This window comes from Paramisgurnus dabryanus, chromosome 7 (genome assembly GCF_030506205.2).
Source record: "Paramisgurnus dabryanus chromosome 7, PD_genome_1.1, whole genome shotgun sequence".
Lineage (NCBI taxonomy): Eukaryota > Metazoa > Chordata > Actinopteri > Cypriniformes > Cobitidae > Paramisgurnus > Paramisgurnus dabryanus.
The window spans coordinates 21,875,730-21,893,358 of NC_133343.1; the positions used below are offsets into that span (position 1 = coordinate 21,875,730).

General features: G+C 33.3%; 1 protein-coding gene across 1 annotated transcript; it reads right to left on the bottom strand.

Annotated features, from left to right (window-relative positions):
- Positions 1 to 313: 313 nt before the first annotated feature.
- LOC135746155 (tetraspanin-1) lies at positions 314 to 14,931 on the bottom strand. The gene is made up of 7 exons (XM_065264689.2): positions 14,875 to 14,931; positions 10,706 to 10,912; positions 10,353 to 10,427; positions 6,551 to 6,649; positions 4,068 to 4,214; positions 3,559 to 3,642; positions 314 to 1,352 (listed from the first exon to the last, which is right to left on the bottom strand). The coding sequence occupies exons 1-7, from the start codon at positions 14,929 to 14,931 to the stop codon at positions 1,287 to 1,289; spliced, it is 735 nt and encodes a 244-aa protein (XP_065120761.1). The 3' UTR covers positions 314 to 1,286.
- Between the last annotated feature and the right edge of the window lie 2,698 nt (positions 14,932 to 17,629).

A 17,629-nucleotide genomic window follows, 5' to 3' on the forward strand; every position in this document is an offset into this window, starting at 1 on the left:
ACATATTCGAAATATCTGGAAATACCGATACAATACATGTGCAATACCAGAACAAAAATATTTTGATTTCAAGATGATGTTCTGTTTATCCATTTTTTTCAAGTTTATCAAGTTCAGTTTATCAAAGGCTTATTGCATTAGTTTTGTACTGTATATCTAAGTAGTTGAAAATGGTTTGTTATCGTATACAAAATAAAATTGTTTTCTGAAAATCCTTTGTCTTTGTTCAATTTTTCTTATGTGCTTGAATCAGTTTTAAATAGTTGCAATTGATGCAAGTGTTCATAAACAAACAATACTGTTATAGTCTGTCTCCTTGTTCAATAAATAAATATTTATTTGTTTAATACACTTTAAAAACTTAATTCTCAGTACAGTAATATGATGTACCTTGTTTTTGCTATATATTTCATGGCAGATAAGCAGACAACAGGCTAAGTGTGTGGAAATTCATAGCAGCCACAGAGGAAATTATGTGGTTATTGAAATCAATGCAAATTTACCGTGTGGCTGATCGTCTGCGTAAATGTGTGGTTCAATGCACCAGCTGGACTGACCATATGTTATGTTATTGATTGAGGTATAGAATGAATTAAAACCTTGCTTACTGTTTATTTGAAATATAAATGATCTAAAATGATAACTGGTAGATGTCACACCACCCATTTGTCTTTCATTACAACTCAGACAGCAGAGGACTCTGGGCTGAATCCGTAGTGAATCTGTGCCGAAATCAGCAGCTCTGGTGAGGATCTGGCCCGGAGTCGTCTGCTGTCTGGGAAAGTATTCTGAACTGAATCACAAGTTTATATCACACAAAAGTAATATATATATATATATATATATATATATATGTATATATATGAAAGCACATTACTAAGTACATGTATATTAAATCTCACAATTTATTTTCTCAATCTATAATAACATTTTCGTAAGTATGACTAAGAAATGACAGTCTGTGTCTATTGCACATATGTCAGTGCAATATAAATATTGCTTTAAATTAACATTTTACACTTCATGTATATTTTTATACTTCATGTATTGTATATTTCATAAACATTTTCAATTTACATAATGAAAAGAAACAATGAGCTATTTTACACATTGTCACAACCCATAATGTTTGTGAGGTGATTTTGAAATGTTATATCAAAAGTATATCTGTAAACTTCAATTTATTTTATTTTACCTGGTTACAAAGCATTGCAAATGTAATCAATAAATATTGAAGTAGCTTATCTATCTACCAAAAGACAATGGACATTTTTTTATAATCTTGATCACTTTGAGATGTCTTGATCGTACAGGCAGCAATAGAGATAAACGGAGAACCCCATCATTATCAACTAGGAAAGAAAAAGACATTGTCCTCTTTAGGTGTTACCAAATGTTATGTCAGGATGACAGGGTCATGTAAATTAGATTATGACAAAAGCTTGTGCAGGACATGCAAAGCGGAAACTTCGGTATACCAGACTGGGCTTAATCGGTCCTGTTAAAGATTAGTATAACTCAAAAGCTTCTAATATGCCTAATTAAATGAATAATGCTTCTAAAAAATAGGGTTGCAAAGGACGGAAAGTTTTTGGTAATATAAGTAAATCTGGGGAAATATTCCAAATTGGAAAGTTAACAGGAATTTATGGGAATTACTTGGAAATGTATAAAAACTATATACAAACATAAACATTTTGTTTGGTCATGAGCAGAATTTGGAAGAATCCTGATCCTTGCGCTCATCAAGACGTGTTTTTATTTGATCAAAATATTTCTAAAAAATCATTCTAATATTATTGATTTCTGAAAGATTTTTGATCAAATAAATACAGGCTTGAAAGACATCTTTCAAAAACATTAAAAATAGTAATGTCTAATGTGTCCAAACTTTTGGCTACATGATAGCTAGCCTTAATTTTTAATGAAATAGTGCTAGCTTACATTTAGATATCAAATGTAAGATTAAATATAGATTAAATAAAAATATATATATATTAGTTTTATCATTAAAAATTGCTTGACTAAAATTCAATATAGTTGTCTTTATGTGTTGTGACACACTAGCTTACACACAGCACAATTAAATTATTTTGATTATTGTGCAGGATTTAAAGGAACCGTATGTAAGAAATGTATAGCCTATCAATTAATCATAAAATAGCCCTGATATGTCACTAGACATTAAGAAATCATTTTCATTTCAAATACTTATATTACCGACAACAGTGGTCTGGCCAGGATATTGTCATTTAAAAAGTGGAGTTGCAGCCCTCAACTGATGTTTATGTTGTCATTTTGTGTATTGGTTATCAGTTTTGTGATTGCAGTACCAGTTTTAGCCACAAGTTTTGTGATAGCAGTACCAGTTTTGGCCACAATCCAATATACTGTTCCTTTAAGAAATGTTCTGTACATGTTATGAAAGAATGCAAGTACATGCATGGGGTGTGGCCTAAATGGCCCTTCAATAAGCAATGTGCTTGTGCATGTGACTGAAGAATGTGCAGGGTAGAAATTCAGTTGAAATTGCATGAAATCTTAATTGTTTTAAATAAAATTATGCTGCAAGAAATGACATTTAAAGGGATAGTTCGGCAAAAAACGATATTAAACCCATGATTTACTCACCCCCAAGCTGTCCGAGTTGAATATGTCCATCGTTTTTCAGACAAACACATTTTCGGATATTTTAGAAAATATTTTATATCTTTCAGTTGATTAAATGTAATGTTACGGGGTCCAGCAATAGTCCACGACCTTCAAGTCCAAAAAAAGTGCGTCCATCCTTCACAAATTAAATCCAAACGGCTCCAGGATGATAAACAAAGGTCTTCTGTGGGTAATCCGTGCGGTGTTGTTGTAGAAATATCCATATTTAAAATGTTATTAACGTTATAAACTACCTTCCGGTAGCGCCGCCATCTTAGAGTGATGCGCATTCAGGATGAGAGCTTACGCAGCGTACAGAGTTTCTCTGCTGCTGCTCTGTGCCCCCACCCTCCGAATTTGTCATACGTCACTAAGAAAAGTGCGTACACTACGCTAATACTCTCTCCTGAGTCTAAGATGGCGGCGCTACCGGAAGGTAGTTTATAACGTTAATAACATTTTAAATATGGATATTTCTACAACAACACCGCACGGATTACCCACAGAAGACCTTTGTTTATCATCCTGGAGCCGTTTGGATTTAATTTGTGAAGGATGGACGCACTTTTTTTGGACTTGAAGGTCGTGGACTATTGCTGGACCCCGTAACATTACATTTAATCAACTGAAAGATATAAAATATTTTCTAAAATATCCGAAAATGTGTTTGTCTGAAAAACGATGGACATGTGCAACTCGGACAGCTTGGGGGTGAGTAAATCATGGGTTTAATATCGTTTTTGGCCGAACTATCCCTTTAAGTTCCCTATTATAGGCAACTCTCTGCAATTTTTCAAATTCCCAGTTTATTCCCATTAATTCCCATATATTCACGTAAATTCCCATGAAAGTTTCCAGCCTTTTGCAACCCTACTAAAAACAATGTGATGGATGTGTTGTGGTTACCTCAAGGAAAGCCACTCCAAGTGCTATGGCACCAAAAATATGGAGATTTCTCTTGACGAGTTTAACAATTGTTTTATAACATCCCTGGGAGGAGAAACCAACATCAAATAAAAACAGGTCATATTCTCCCAATTTCCAAAAAGTTTAACAATTTCATTGTGAATTCACTACCTAATATTCTGCCCTACAAAGGCAAAAGGCAGTAACTTCGTTTTTGGTCGAAAAATAGTTATTGATATTTTTGGAACATTCAAGACTTCCTTTAACATGTGGATAAGTATCTTTAGTCCCATTTTGTTGTTTTTTCAAGAAAATTAAAATCAAGAAGAAAATAACTGACAACTAAAGTCACTAAAAAGTCTAAACTTTAAAGTCATTTTCCCCGGTTCTACACTGTAGCGAGTTAAGGTCTTTTGCCTTTGTAGGGCAGTATTAGCAGCTGAACATGACAAAACTGCTCTTGGCAGCATTTGCCTTGGAATTGTTTGAAAGTTCTCAGGTTTTCTCACCATCATGTGACTGGAAGCTGCGTTTTGCTCAACACATGGGTAGCTTGCAGGTAGCGCACAGCAGGTTGGAGGGTAAAGAGGCTTATTTTGCTGGTAATAGTAAGATTCAGAGAAGTCTGTGTAGTTGCTGAAGCCACAGCACCTCAACTGTTACACACAACAACAGAGGTACACGAACAGTCAGCAAACTGTATTTATATTCACATATATAGCTTTCTAAACAATACATATAGGTCTAACGAAATACCAATAGATCTAGCTATATACAGTAGGGACAGTTTTCTTGGATTTTAACTCATTCCCCGCCATTGACAAGTTATTTTGTTTCTGATTAGTTTATATGATAATCTGTAATACCGCGATTATCAACTAGATGAAGCAAAACAAATAAAAATAAAAAATGAAGCAAAACATTATTTGTTAATTTTACACTCTGTTTATGTTTTGATAATCATTCTGAATCTGATCTTCTTTCAAAATTCTTTCAGAAAAATATATTTAAGAGTTTATAAACAGAGAAAAAAATCAATATAGTTTGAAAGTTTTTTTCCGCATGTTGTTTGTTTGTTTTTTGTTCGTTTGAAAGAAGAGGATCTGTTCTTTCATTTGATATATTTGTATCATGTTTATATATTTTTAGAAGAAAATTTTATGAAACTTCTGAGAAAATCACAAAAAATGCTGGCGAGCAACTTAAAAAAAAAAAAAGCTGGTGGGGAATAAGTTAATATAATGTATACTGTTTTGTTAAGGAACATGAGGCTTATAACAGCACAAAAGTGAAGACTTTCACTTTTATTAAAGAACAAACATATAGTTTACTCAGCACATTTTGACCTTTTGTGCTATTGGGGCATCTTGTCCCACTATTTTGCATACATTGCCACACTGGAATCTGTCATTTAACAGCCTATTATTATTGGCTTTTAGAAAAATGTAAACAGTAAAACAATAATAAAACATTTGAGCTGCAAGACTAATTTCGCAAATTTGTTTTCTCTAACAGTTGTATTGTGTGTTGCACTTTAAAAAGTAAAAGTTTGATAAAAAAATTATTTCAGTTTGTATGGGCTAAAAATATTAGTTTGTTCAACCTAAATGTTCTCACTTTAAGGGATACATTTAAGTTGAAAATGTTTATACATTTTTGGTGTTACCAATTGATTTTTTTTTTTAATTGATCAACTTTTACTTTTTACAATGTGGTTTTATACACCAGTGTTAAACCTAAGATCTGAATACTTAATAATGAGAATACATAATAATTTTCATAACAGCTTACAAGTTAAAACGCAATTTAAAACAGTGAGCTGTGTTCTCACACTGTAAACAGTTATGTCAAATCAACATATAGTTTTAACTTTACAAATTAGGTTAAAAAAAATTCAACTTGTTAAAAGTTATGCCTACACACTGTAAAAAATACTTTGCTGCCTTAAAATTTTTTGTTGAATTAACTCGGATTTACAAGTCATTTCAACTTACTATTATTTATCTTGACTAGAGATGAGTTGTTATAACTACAGGTGAGTTGTTATAACTTATAAAATTAAGTTGACTTTTCTCAACTATATTTTATAAGTTGTGACAACTCTCCTCTGTTGTCATGACTCGAAAATCTGAGTTGATTTAACAAAAAAATTTAAGGCAGCAAAGTATTTTTTTACAGTGCATATTACAAGTAAAAACTAGTAGGTTGAATTGAAATAGGTGCATGTTTTAAATGTACACTGTAAAAATGCAACATGAAGTTAAAACAAATGGTTTTGCAAGTCAGTTCAACCTAATATTTTAAGTTTTGACCTTTGATAAGTTGACATAACTTATAAAAGCAAGTTTAAATTAATTTGTTAAGCTGAAGTAACAAAAAACTATATGTTGATTTGACAAATATAGGCTGCATTTACAGTGTATGTATACACTGTATATACACTGTAAAAAAAATCTTTGCTGCATTAATTTTTTTTGCTGTTGAATCAACTTATCTTGACATAAGATTTGCTTTGACGTAAGATTGATTTTTCAAAAATATATTTTTAAAGTTATAACAACTCATCTGTAGTTATAACAACTTATCTCTTGTGAAGATAAATAATAGTAGGATGACATGACAAAAACATTTAAGGCAACAAATAATTTTTAACACTGTACATTTGGAAAATACAATATTTATTGGCAAAACCCTACTTTAGTTACTGAAATATTGTGACAAGCCTCTGTCTCTCATATATGCAAGCATTGATCTGTAAGCCCTTTGAATGGTTTTCATATAGCCTGTCAAATATTCGCTTTAGTCTTTTTAGTAAGCTAATTCTCACATTTACTTTACAGATTTTCTGGTGCTTTTAGCCATTAAATATGACATGACGGATGATCCTATTTGACCACATACTGAAAAGCCTGAGGAAAAATCGATACACACTGATGTTAATAATATTACAGATGTAGCATGCATGTTAGGTATTTGGTTAGCCATGGCTTACTGTTGTCATGGTTGAGTTCCACAAGTTTGTGAAAGCGTTATGTTTCCCATATTGATTCTTCAGTTGAGGTTTGGCCCATTCCTGTAAGGTGATCTCAGTCTTTTGAAAAACATAGACAATGACAAATTAATGGAGAAGAAAAGGTGTACAAAAATAGCAGTAAAAAAGTCACTTTCAGTACAGATATAAAACTGCAACGCTTGACTCAGCACATATAAACACATTTCAAAGCAAACAGCATTCACTATTTTGTTTAACCACAAGGGTCTCCCTATGCCCTGCTATGACATTTATTAAGGCCTTTTTCATTTTATGATTTTATAAAGAGAGTGTGTGTTTAATCTTTTTTGTAAAATAATAGACTTGCGTAATACCATGTTTTTATTGTCGACCTGTTTTTATATCATTTCGGTTTCACTTTGCAACAGGGTTGTATTTGTTAACATTATGTATTAGTGAACAACATGAACAATGAACAATACTAAATAAAACCAAAAAGCATTTATTAATAAAAGTTCATGTTAATTTCAGCATTTACTAATACATTTTTTTAATCAGAAGTTGAATTTGTTAACATTTGTTAATGCACAATGAATTACCATGGACACTTATCATTAACTAACATTAACAAAGATTAACAAATGCTGATAAACTATACTGCTCATTGAAAAAATAAACTGAAATTGCAAACTTTCTATAATTGTACTTAAATTGTGTCATCAGACCCTAAGCAAGTACATTAGGCTCAGCGTTGCCAGGTCCTCTGCCTTTTGGCAGAGTTCTGAATTGGGCTACTTTTAAACTGTTTCTGCAGGTTGATGTTTTTTCTGTAGGTTAGAGATTTAAGGATTTGGTTCATTAGTTGTTGGTATTTGGGCTGTAAATATTCGTTGGGATGCTTTTGAACTGTTTTTGAATGGCCATTGGGCTGGTTTTGTTATCAGATCTGGCAACCCTGATTAAGGCGCCAAATTCAGATATGGTGACATTTTAAATCTTATGTGCCTTGTTATCATTTAATGTTACATCACACAACTCGCAGGACCCAATGAAGTGTCACCATATTTGAATTTAATGCTTGTTTTGGTTTCAATTTTACTAAATGTAAATGTAAAAATATTAATTGTTTTTACTTGCAAACATATTGGTTAGCTTAAGAAGACATATATCAACTCACTGGATTGATGAATCACATTTAATACCTTATTGGTAAATCTATGTGATTTGGAGCTTAAATACTTTTGGACCCATATATGTATGTAATATATATTTTAAAAACTTTGTGTTTTTAGCTAAAATAATGATTTGGGGAGAACTGTTGCTTTAAGTCTCTGCCTCTAATTAAATAAGTTGGAATTTGATTAATAACCTAAATGAGTTTTGGTCTCAGGGTGACTCTCATGACAAGTGCGATGTGTGTGTGTGTGTGTGTTGACGCCAGAAAAACTGGTCTTCAGAACAGCATGCCTGTGGGTATGTGCAGACAAAATGCAATTTAAAGTGTCCCACCTCCCATCTACAGAGCAAGGGAAGGAACACAGATCAGTAGAGTTATTGCGTGCCAGCTAATCCATCAATGTCTGCAACAATTCCCTCACAATCTCGACAGGACAAAGCATTGTACAGAATAAAATGAGATGGCTAATTGCTGATCTGAGACCAGTGTGTATTAAACTAATCTGAAGTGGTTCATTAAAAATAAAGCAGGTTTACTGTGGTTCTTCTGTTTCTAATAACAATCTTTCATTTAAATAGTGACAATGTTATTGTCAAACATTACCAAACTGTCAGCCCAAAATGGGTGTGATTGTGTATTGGATTGCACAGTAAACAGCTGTAGCCAATTGAACATTAAAAATGTAATTCACAAAATGATTTAGCTTATTCTGTAACAATTTTCGCATTGATGTAAACATGTAATACCATTCAAATTCATATTATGTGACTTTTTTATGACTTTGTAAGGCCTAGTTTGTATCAAAACTGCAACAGGGGCAGCTGCTCACAGCACATGAATTATTGAAACACCAATTTCTTCTGTCGTGATGATAAATAAATGAATGGATGAATGTGCGATAGTGACAAACTACACATTAAATGGATATTTGCATGCTTAATGTTCCCCAGAACGATTTAGACAATCTATTATTCACAAAAATGTCCTATACTCTTCTTTCCCATGATTCCCCAGCAGCATTAACCTCACTGGCTTGCTGATGAAGTGCCGTGTTTCATCCAGATAAATGATGCTGTATAAATGATGCTTTATAAACAAACTGATTTTCTGCTTGCATAAATACCTAAAAGGCCATTTGAACTCTCAATGGAGTTTAACCACAATTACCAAGTATCAAAATATATGCAGTATCATGGGTATTTCTTCAGCTTTCAGCTATGAACTTTTGAAAAAGCTAATTTTTTCAAAAATAAATATTGGATCTACTTAAAAATACATAAATTGGGAACATTTAAAAATTGTTTTATCAACTTAAATTTTGTCACTTTAAGTTAAGAATTTAGGTGGTAAAATTACTTTAAAAATTTTCACTTAAATTGAGAAAAATTAGGCTGAATGTTTTTTTGTTTATTTTTTAGCTGTTACCAATTTAAGAATCTTTTTAAGGTAATCCAACTTTGACTTTTTACAATATACGTTTCTGTATGCCGTTCATTGGCTCGTAACCATAAAGGAACGAATTTAAGTGCTATATAGCACCATGCTGCTATCATCTTTGTAATTTTTTCTACTGTATGTAATCTCCATTTCTAATGATGTTAACCATATGTTGTGGAAATTCCATTTGTAACCTTTTAGTAAAAAAGTGACAGACTCATTTGTCTTTCTAAGGTTAATTTCAGAGCTAGTATTTTATATATCACCACTTTGAAATTATTCAGTTTTATCTGCAGTCTGGGTAGTTTTGAGATATTGAGCTTCAAAGGTTTTTTATCTGTTTTATTTTATTTATTATATTTATATTTTATATGTGCTAAATATATTTGTGTAAAGATTAATATAGATTTAGAAAGATATGTAATTAGACCATTTAAATTATCGTCATATAATGCTATGTTTAATTTCACTCAACATTGTATTATTAAAAATATAAAAAGTATTTTTTTTATTGAAAATCCATATCCAGAGACAACCATACATAAAAGACAAAGTAGAAAAAAAATATAAAAAGAATGCATGGTAGGGCTATACATGACATTGAAATCTGTTTTAATGAAAAGTAACCCGTAGAACAAAAAAAGGTCATATATGTGAGGATTTTATCATTAAATACGTATAAGAAATTAGTTAAAAAAAATTATACAATCATATCTTTCAATACAGCAAGACTTTCAAATGTATTAAATGAGATTGCTGCCTGTTCAATGAAATGAATTTTTTATTTCGCTCTTAAAGACCTTTGTGTTTTTTAATTAAATGGCATTACTCTCTTAACATGCCCTCCATAACTCATTCATAGTTGTTGTAATTATTATACATTTCACTAAATGGGTGAAACTCTATATGTAAATAGCCTGTTTTGCATATAAAATGCCTAACCGTCGATATTGTGGTGCAATAAATTGCTCAAAGTGAGAGTGCTGGCATACTGCCTGAGGCAATCTGGGAGTTATTAAGTGGGTGAATGTGGTGGAGCCATTGCAAACCCCCCTAATTTAATAATGGCCAAAATATGATGTAAATTTACATTCAGCTAAATGAGAGAGAGAGAGAGAGAGAGAGAGAGAGAGAAAGTGAGCAAGGGTGAGATTTAGTGATTCAGTGATTTAGTGGTGCAAAACTCACAAATCTGGATAAATTAATGACAGCTGCTCCGGCCGACACCTGAGTAACCCAAATGATCACGATGATGGAAAAGAACTGATTTTACACAGAAATGGAGAGAGAGAGAGAGAGAGAGAGAGAGAGAGAGAGAGAGAGAGAGAGAGAGAGAGAGAGAGAGAGAGAGAGAGAGAGATTGGTATAATGAGGTTGACTATGCAATTAGGTTATGGCAGAAAGAGGTCACATGTAAATGCTGTGGCTGTAAGGGAACAGCACATACAGTATTTTAATCAAGCACACAAGCAAAACATTTTTATGTGTATACACAGCATTTCATATTACTAAAAGACAGTAATAAAATAAATGAGTTTTACCGTTATAAGAAGACATTTGCTTTCTTTCTGGGCTCCACAGCAACCCAGCAATCCCATCATAACCATAATCGATCCCATAATGATGAATAAGACGCTCACATTGGCATGCTTTAGGTATTCCGTCATGAATGGTACTATAACTCTGAGAAATTCAGTTCCCGCAACAATGGCCCATGTCCCTGTAGCTGTCAGGCATGCACCCATGAGCTGCCAAAATAGTGTTTGTTATTTGATTATTTACTTGCCATTGCATTTTAAAATTATGCTGATGCCCTATCTTTTCAATTCAATGGCCCGGTTTCACAGACCAGGCTTAGCTTAGGCCTGGACTATGCCTTAGTTAAATTGGGATATTTTATAAAAATGACTTTTATTAAAACATTGCTGGTCTGCATCTTGAGACAAAACAATGACACTGACATACACTGAAAAAAAAGAATTCTGTAAAAAAGCGGTAAAATTATATAAAATATCAATAAATTACAGAAATTTTCCGTAATATAAAAATACATTTTTTTCTGTGTCAGGGCAAGTTATTTTCAGCTCAAACATTCATTTTAGTCTGGTACTAGCATTAAACCTTGTCTGTGAAACGGGGCAAAAATCAAATAAGAAGGATCCATTTCAAAGATAATGAATAAAAATGATTCTGTATATGACTAATGTTTACATTAAACTAGCTTAGCACAGCACCCTTTCAAGATAAGAATCATGATCATCATGAAGAATCCACTCCTTTATTCCATGATTTTTTCCAAAGATTACTGTATGTTGTATGATAAGAGTCCCTGGATGGATTTCCTATTATTTCCAGAATAGAACCAAGTTATGGATGTTCTACCAGTGACAGGTCATTCAACCATGATGGTAGATCCATAGGAAACCTTTATTGACCATTATGTGCTTGAATGTTCATTTATGTCCAGGTTTGGTTAAGGATCTCCAGTGGTAGTGATGGACACACAATACCATTTCCATGTTGATCATTCAGAGCTTTGAAAGCCAGCAAGATCTTTCAAAGCAGTATCATATGCCTTCAATCGGGTATCAAAAATCGCATTTTCTCATCTGAAGGTTAATGGGTGGATTGATATCAGCTTGTTAATTTACAGTTGATGCTGTAACCAATTCTGAACCCACAGATATTCTGTCAAACCAATCACGGCTGTCAGTGCTGCTCACATCCAACTGGACTGCCTGACAGCTGAACACAAAGCCCTCAATGCTGCATTAGGCTATACTTCATCCACGTAAGAATTATTCACTATTCGTCTTTTCACTTTTGCTTTCATGTAGCTTTGGGATTTGTCTACATGTTTTAGCAGTCTAACTGTCTGCTTTTATAATGGACACGCCTCTCGGGGAACAAGATGTGACAGGCATATTACCTTCAACTTCTTATCTTCGAACATTTCTACCTGATTTCCATAATTAGTATTGCTGTTGGGTTTTCTTTTAGTCAATAATCCTTTAATGAAATGGCATTTGCTGGGAATGGGGTGTCAAAAGAAGATGCACAGGAAGAGATTACATGTAAGTTGGGTTATGTGTATGGGTAAACTGAGGAAATGAAATTGCATGTTGTATAGGTGTGGAAAAAACCTATTAGACCTGGGTAGAGGAAAATTGCGGATTTATATGACAATAGAGATAGGAGCGTTGTAGAGCCCAAAATGCGGGAGTAATTGAATAGGGGGGAAAGTAATATAGATGATTGCCGCATGGAAATGTTGATCTGAATACTCTATTCAAACAGAAAAAAGCTTTTAAAGTCAAAGATATACTTTTTTGTCAAAGTTTGCAAGTTCTTGGCTTGCAGTTTCACTTGAAATTAACTCTTTCCCTGCCATTGACGAGTTATCTTGTCAATTAAGAGAAAACATTTGCATGAAAAAATTTGTTCCTGATGAGTTTTATGTTAATCTGTAATACCGCGATTATCCACCTTGTTCAATTTATAAAAAAACTGAAACAAAAAATATATATTTACAAATTTTTAACTCTGTGTATGTTTTGATCGATCATCATTCTGAATCTGATCTCTACCAAAATTCCTTCACAAAAATGCATTTATTTCAGCTTTTTGTAATTATTATTTTTTTATAGATAGGATGAAACGTTTTTTTTCACGTTTTGTTTGTTTGTTAGTTAGTTTGTTTGTTTGTTTGTTTGTTTGTTTGAAAGCAGAGGGTCTGTTCTTTCATTTGATATATTTGTGTTTATGTATTTTTGGAAGAAATTTTTCCTGGAAGGCATTTTGTGAAACTTTTGTAAATATCACAAAAAAAATGGTGGCGGTCAACTTTTCAAAAAAGGCTGGTTGGGAATGAGTTAAAGGGCACATATTATGCTCATTTTTACAAGATGTAATACTGCAGAAGTCTCAGGTGTGCCTAGAATGTGTCTGTCTAGTTTCTGCTCAAAATACCCCACAGATAATTTGTTATATGTCCAAAATGCCCCTACTTGGATGGGGGCAAAAAAACATTGTTTTCATGTCTGTTTAAATGCAAATAAGCTACTGCTCCTCATTCCCTTACCAACAGACAAAGAGCGCTTTCAGTTAAAGGGGACATATCATGAAAATCTGACTTTGAAAATCTGAATTTTCCATGTTTAAGTGCCATAATTTGGTCCCCAGTGCTTCTATTAACCTAGAAAATGTGAAAAAGACCAACTCAGTAACTTCGTTTTGGTATACCATTCTCTGGAAGCATGTAAAACAATAGGTCATTGAAATTTGGCTCCCCTTGTGATGTCAAAATGGGATCTTATTATAATAATACAGCCCTTTAATCTGCACTATCCAACCATGGCACTGCCGTTAATTGCAGAGAGAAAGAGAAAGAGAGAGAGACAGAGAGTAAAAAAATAATTGACAGCACAATTAAGTTTCAATTTCACTGCGTGGCGCAGTAGACGCAGATCCGCCTCATTCGCGCATCTAGTTTGCGCAAATTGACATGCGAAAGATGCGAATTGAGCATTGATGTGGGAAACGCGTGAGTTTAAAAATCTAAACTTGTGCGGAAAATTATGCCTCGTTAAACAATCAGGAGCTTGCGCTTGTAGTGACGTGATTACAGGAAGCAAGCGGAGTCGCAGAATTCCGCGTGAATGTCTCGAATTACTAGAATTTCACATGTGAATTTCCTTGTCTGTGAATAGGTGAGGGATTGTAGCACGAGTACACGCTAGTACAATACAGTACAGTATAACCAAAAACATTTGCAAACCAGACATCTCAGCATTTCAAGATGATGCAATGCATGGTGTTGTATGGAAATTACAGCATATCTGTGATATTAAAAGTGAATCTGTATCTGTCTAAAATAGTAGCGGAGAATTTGAATTAACACGTCCAAAATCATACACGTTAAAATGTCTACACAACAATATTTGGTTTAAGTACAGTATGTCCCAGTACTGTCCCAGTACTTGCATACACTGTACTCTTTCACATTTTCAAATAGGTGCACAGACAGGCCCTATCCTAAAATGGCACAATATGTTATATTCATCACATGGCAAACTTTTACTTCATTTAATTGACATAGTTTGAAATGCAAAAAACCTAAACTCGTATTTTCTACAGTATATAATGTAATGTCAGTTGGCTGTCACGGTTAACAGGCAAAGACAAGTATGATCAAGTCACTGGTTTAGATTTAGAAACTAGCAATATACTTCATGAAATATAGCACACAATAACAATAATGCTATTTAATGTTCCCCTTCCCCTGTTTTGTTCCAGCATCCGCAGCATTAAAATCCTTCAGTCCCACCAAGCGACTGATTGCGTTCAATTTAAACTCTTGCAAGCTTTAGCTCTCAAACAAAAGTGGTAAAACCAGCATCGTGTGAACAATAATGAGATGAAAATTGTTACATTTGAGTGAGTGTGATTGCTTTAGTCACATTCACACTTAGTGTTATTATCAAGGAAATGGATTCTTCTGTTATCAGCTTGCATTTGTTCAATTTATGTGTTTATAGTGCATGTGTTCGTTTGTAAAGAGGAGAGGATACATTTTCTACAAGCTAGCCAAATCTATTCCATTCTTTACACCTCATATAAAAACATCGGCCAATAGATAAAAATGCAATTATTATTTTATACATTCCTTTGCCTCAACGTATGCATATAATGAGAAAAAAAGGATACTTACAAAAACAATCAAGTTGAACACAACCATCATAAATTTGACACATGTGAAGCCGCCCATTTTAATCTGTAATAAAGAGATAGATAAATCAGTGCTGCTCTTTCTCTACATCTAACACACACAAAAAATAGTATATTTTATTTAGACTTCCAATTATGTTTTATCCCTTACCGCAAAACCTAACCCTCACAAAACTCTTACAGACATTATTAGATTGAAAGTAAAACAATTCAGTTGATATATGAGCTGTTACTTGTCAGTTTTGACGTTATTTGTAATTTTTTTTTTATTTACCCTTTCACCCCACAAACCAAACCTTTACTAAAAAAACTGCCTTTCACTTAAATACATTTGTGTCAAATTTCATTATTTGAAATAAAATAAAGTCTGCTATGAAAGAAACCCACCTGTTTTCGAGCTGCAGTACACTAATAGAAGTCAATGTAGTTGAGTTGAGTAAGCAGTTAAGCGAGTGATAGACAGTGAGAGAGGAGGGGAATGAGAGAGGGATTAAGAGGAAAAGACAGAGGAAGAGATGTGCACAGGTGAGATGGGTGTGGTTAGGATTGGGAAAAGCTGGTTAGAGTGCTGCTCAAAGTGTGCTTTTTTCTGTCACACGACTAAAATTGGACTTTTGGAGTTGAAAAATTGGAGTTTTAACAGCTGCTACTTCCTAAAAATGAAATTATCTCCAAAAGTACAAACCTGTCACTGGAACTGTACCTCCTCAAAAAGTAGTAGCTAAAAATCACATATAAGTGCCTCAAAGGTACTGTTTTGGTACCCAAATGTATATCTGTGTGTATCTGTATGTTATATTAAGACCTTTTAAAGCGTACTACCACTGTCCCAGTAAGCTTTTGTACCATTTCTTTTAAGTGAGTGTGTACTGTACAGGACTGATCATGCACGGTTTATGTCAACGTGCACAGAAAGTCATTTAAAGGTGCTGCGTTCACCGATCCATAGATTGAATACATCCATGTATATGGCTGTATATGATTTCCACAGTTAAATTATGAGAAATGGCATCCTCTAACATTTCAAGGTCAGAGAGTCTCCCCAGACAAAAGGCCAAGGAGAAAGTAGAAAGCTTTTATGGATGTTAGGTTTAGATTTACTACCTATCAGTTGTTTATGTACAGATCCCATACTTTCCTTTGTGTGTTTTTCTGCATCGTATTCCTTTGTTCTTTCGTTCTCAAGCACCTGCTTGTGCCAGAAGAGGGCAGTATTGCAGTGCCAAGGCTCTGTAAAAAGGCTTCAGTAATATCGTAGATACCTGGAGATGATTGATGGTCCCTTAGTGGAGGAAAATGTCTTTCTTTGTCCAGTTTCCACCATACAAAACCAAAACAAAGAGATAATGAAATCACCCCACCAAATGGTTTCCAAGATCAAGCTGTGTCCTAGAGCTTTCCTAGGTCAGAATAAACGAACAAGCTTTTGTGTTCGAGATATATCCAGTATACAGCTGCATACTTTTTCTGTTTTAAATGCAGCACTAATATTTTTTTTAAATCCCTCAGTAGTGTTCATGTCATTTGGCAGACACTTTTATTTAAAGTGTATTACAGTGCATTACAAGATACGCATTTTGTATTAGTATTCCTGGGTTTGAACCCATGACCTTTTGCGCTGATAATGTAATGGTTTTCTAATGAGCTGTCACTGTAAAAAAATGTAGCATGAATTTTAAACAACTTAATTATGCAAGTCAATTCAACCTACTTTTTAAAGTTTTGACTTGTGATAAGTTGACATGACTTAGAAAAACAAGTTTAAATTGTTTATTTTAATTTAAGTTAAAGGGTTAACCAAAAAATGAAAATTCTGTAATCATTTTCTCATCTTCAAGTTGTTAGAAATCTGTATGAATTTCTTTTTTCTGATGAACACAAAAGAAGATATTTTGATAAATGATGGTAAGCACACAGACGATGGTTACCATTGACTTTCATAGTAGGAAAAACAAATATAATGGAATTCAGTGGGTACCATCAACTGTGTGCTTACCATCATTTATCAAAATATCTTCTTCATCATTTATCACAATACTTCCAAAATATTTTTTTCCTACTATGGAAGTCAATAGTTACAATCAATGAATGTGTGTTTACCATCATTTATCAAAATATCTTTTTTGTGTTCATCAAAATACTCATACAGGTTTAGAACATCATGAGAGTAAATGCATTATTCCTTTAAGGGAAAACACCTCCTTTTTTCATATTTTAATATAACTACCAGTCAGGAGTGATGATGTTACTGCGCAGTGCGCACTGAGGTCAAAATGCTGCAAACTAAGTGCTCTTCCGCCGTACAATATAGTTCTCATTTTTTATCTGCTTAAAAAATTGCCACGTTTTATTTGGTGCAACCATACTTACTCGTATAACTACTCATGTAACAGTCTTTAAATATGGCTTCTAAATTCATCCCTGTTTGGATCCTAAGAAATGAATGGGGCTAGGCTAAATGCTAACACATTCACAACGCGCTGTACAAAGATTAAGTGCACGCATTGAAAAAGATAGGTATGTATTAATTTGTCTAAGTTAAGGTAAGAACATGGTAAAATATTGAAAAATGGTGGTGTTTTCCTTTAAAGTTACATAAAACATATGTTGATTTGATATCATTTTTACTTCTTTTTACTATGTTTATGTCTTTCTTTCTTTCTTTCTTTCTTTCTTTCTTTCTTTCTTTCTTTCTTTCTTTCTTTCTTTCTTTCTTTCTTTCTTTCTTTCTTTCTTCA

Excerpts from the sequence above, each read along its gene's own strand:
- LOC135746155 (XM_065264689.2), bottom strand. The coding sequence starts at position 14,931 with ATGGGCGGCTTCACATGTGTCAAATTTATGATGGTTGTGTTCAACTTG. Across the intron at positions 10,428-10,705 it reads GCAAATGTCTTCTTATAACG|TTCTTTTCCATCATCGTGAT; the intron begins GTAAAACTCATT and ends GTGTAAAATCAG. Across the intron at positions 6,650-10,352 it reads TCATTAATTTATCCAGATTT|ACTGAGATCACCTTACAGGA; the intron begins GTGAGTTTTGCA and ends GTTTTTCAAAAG.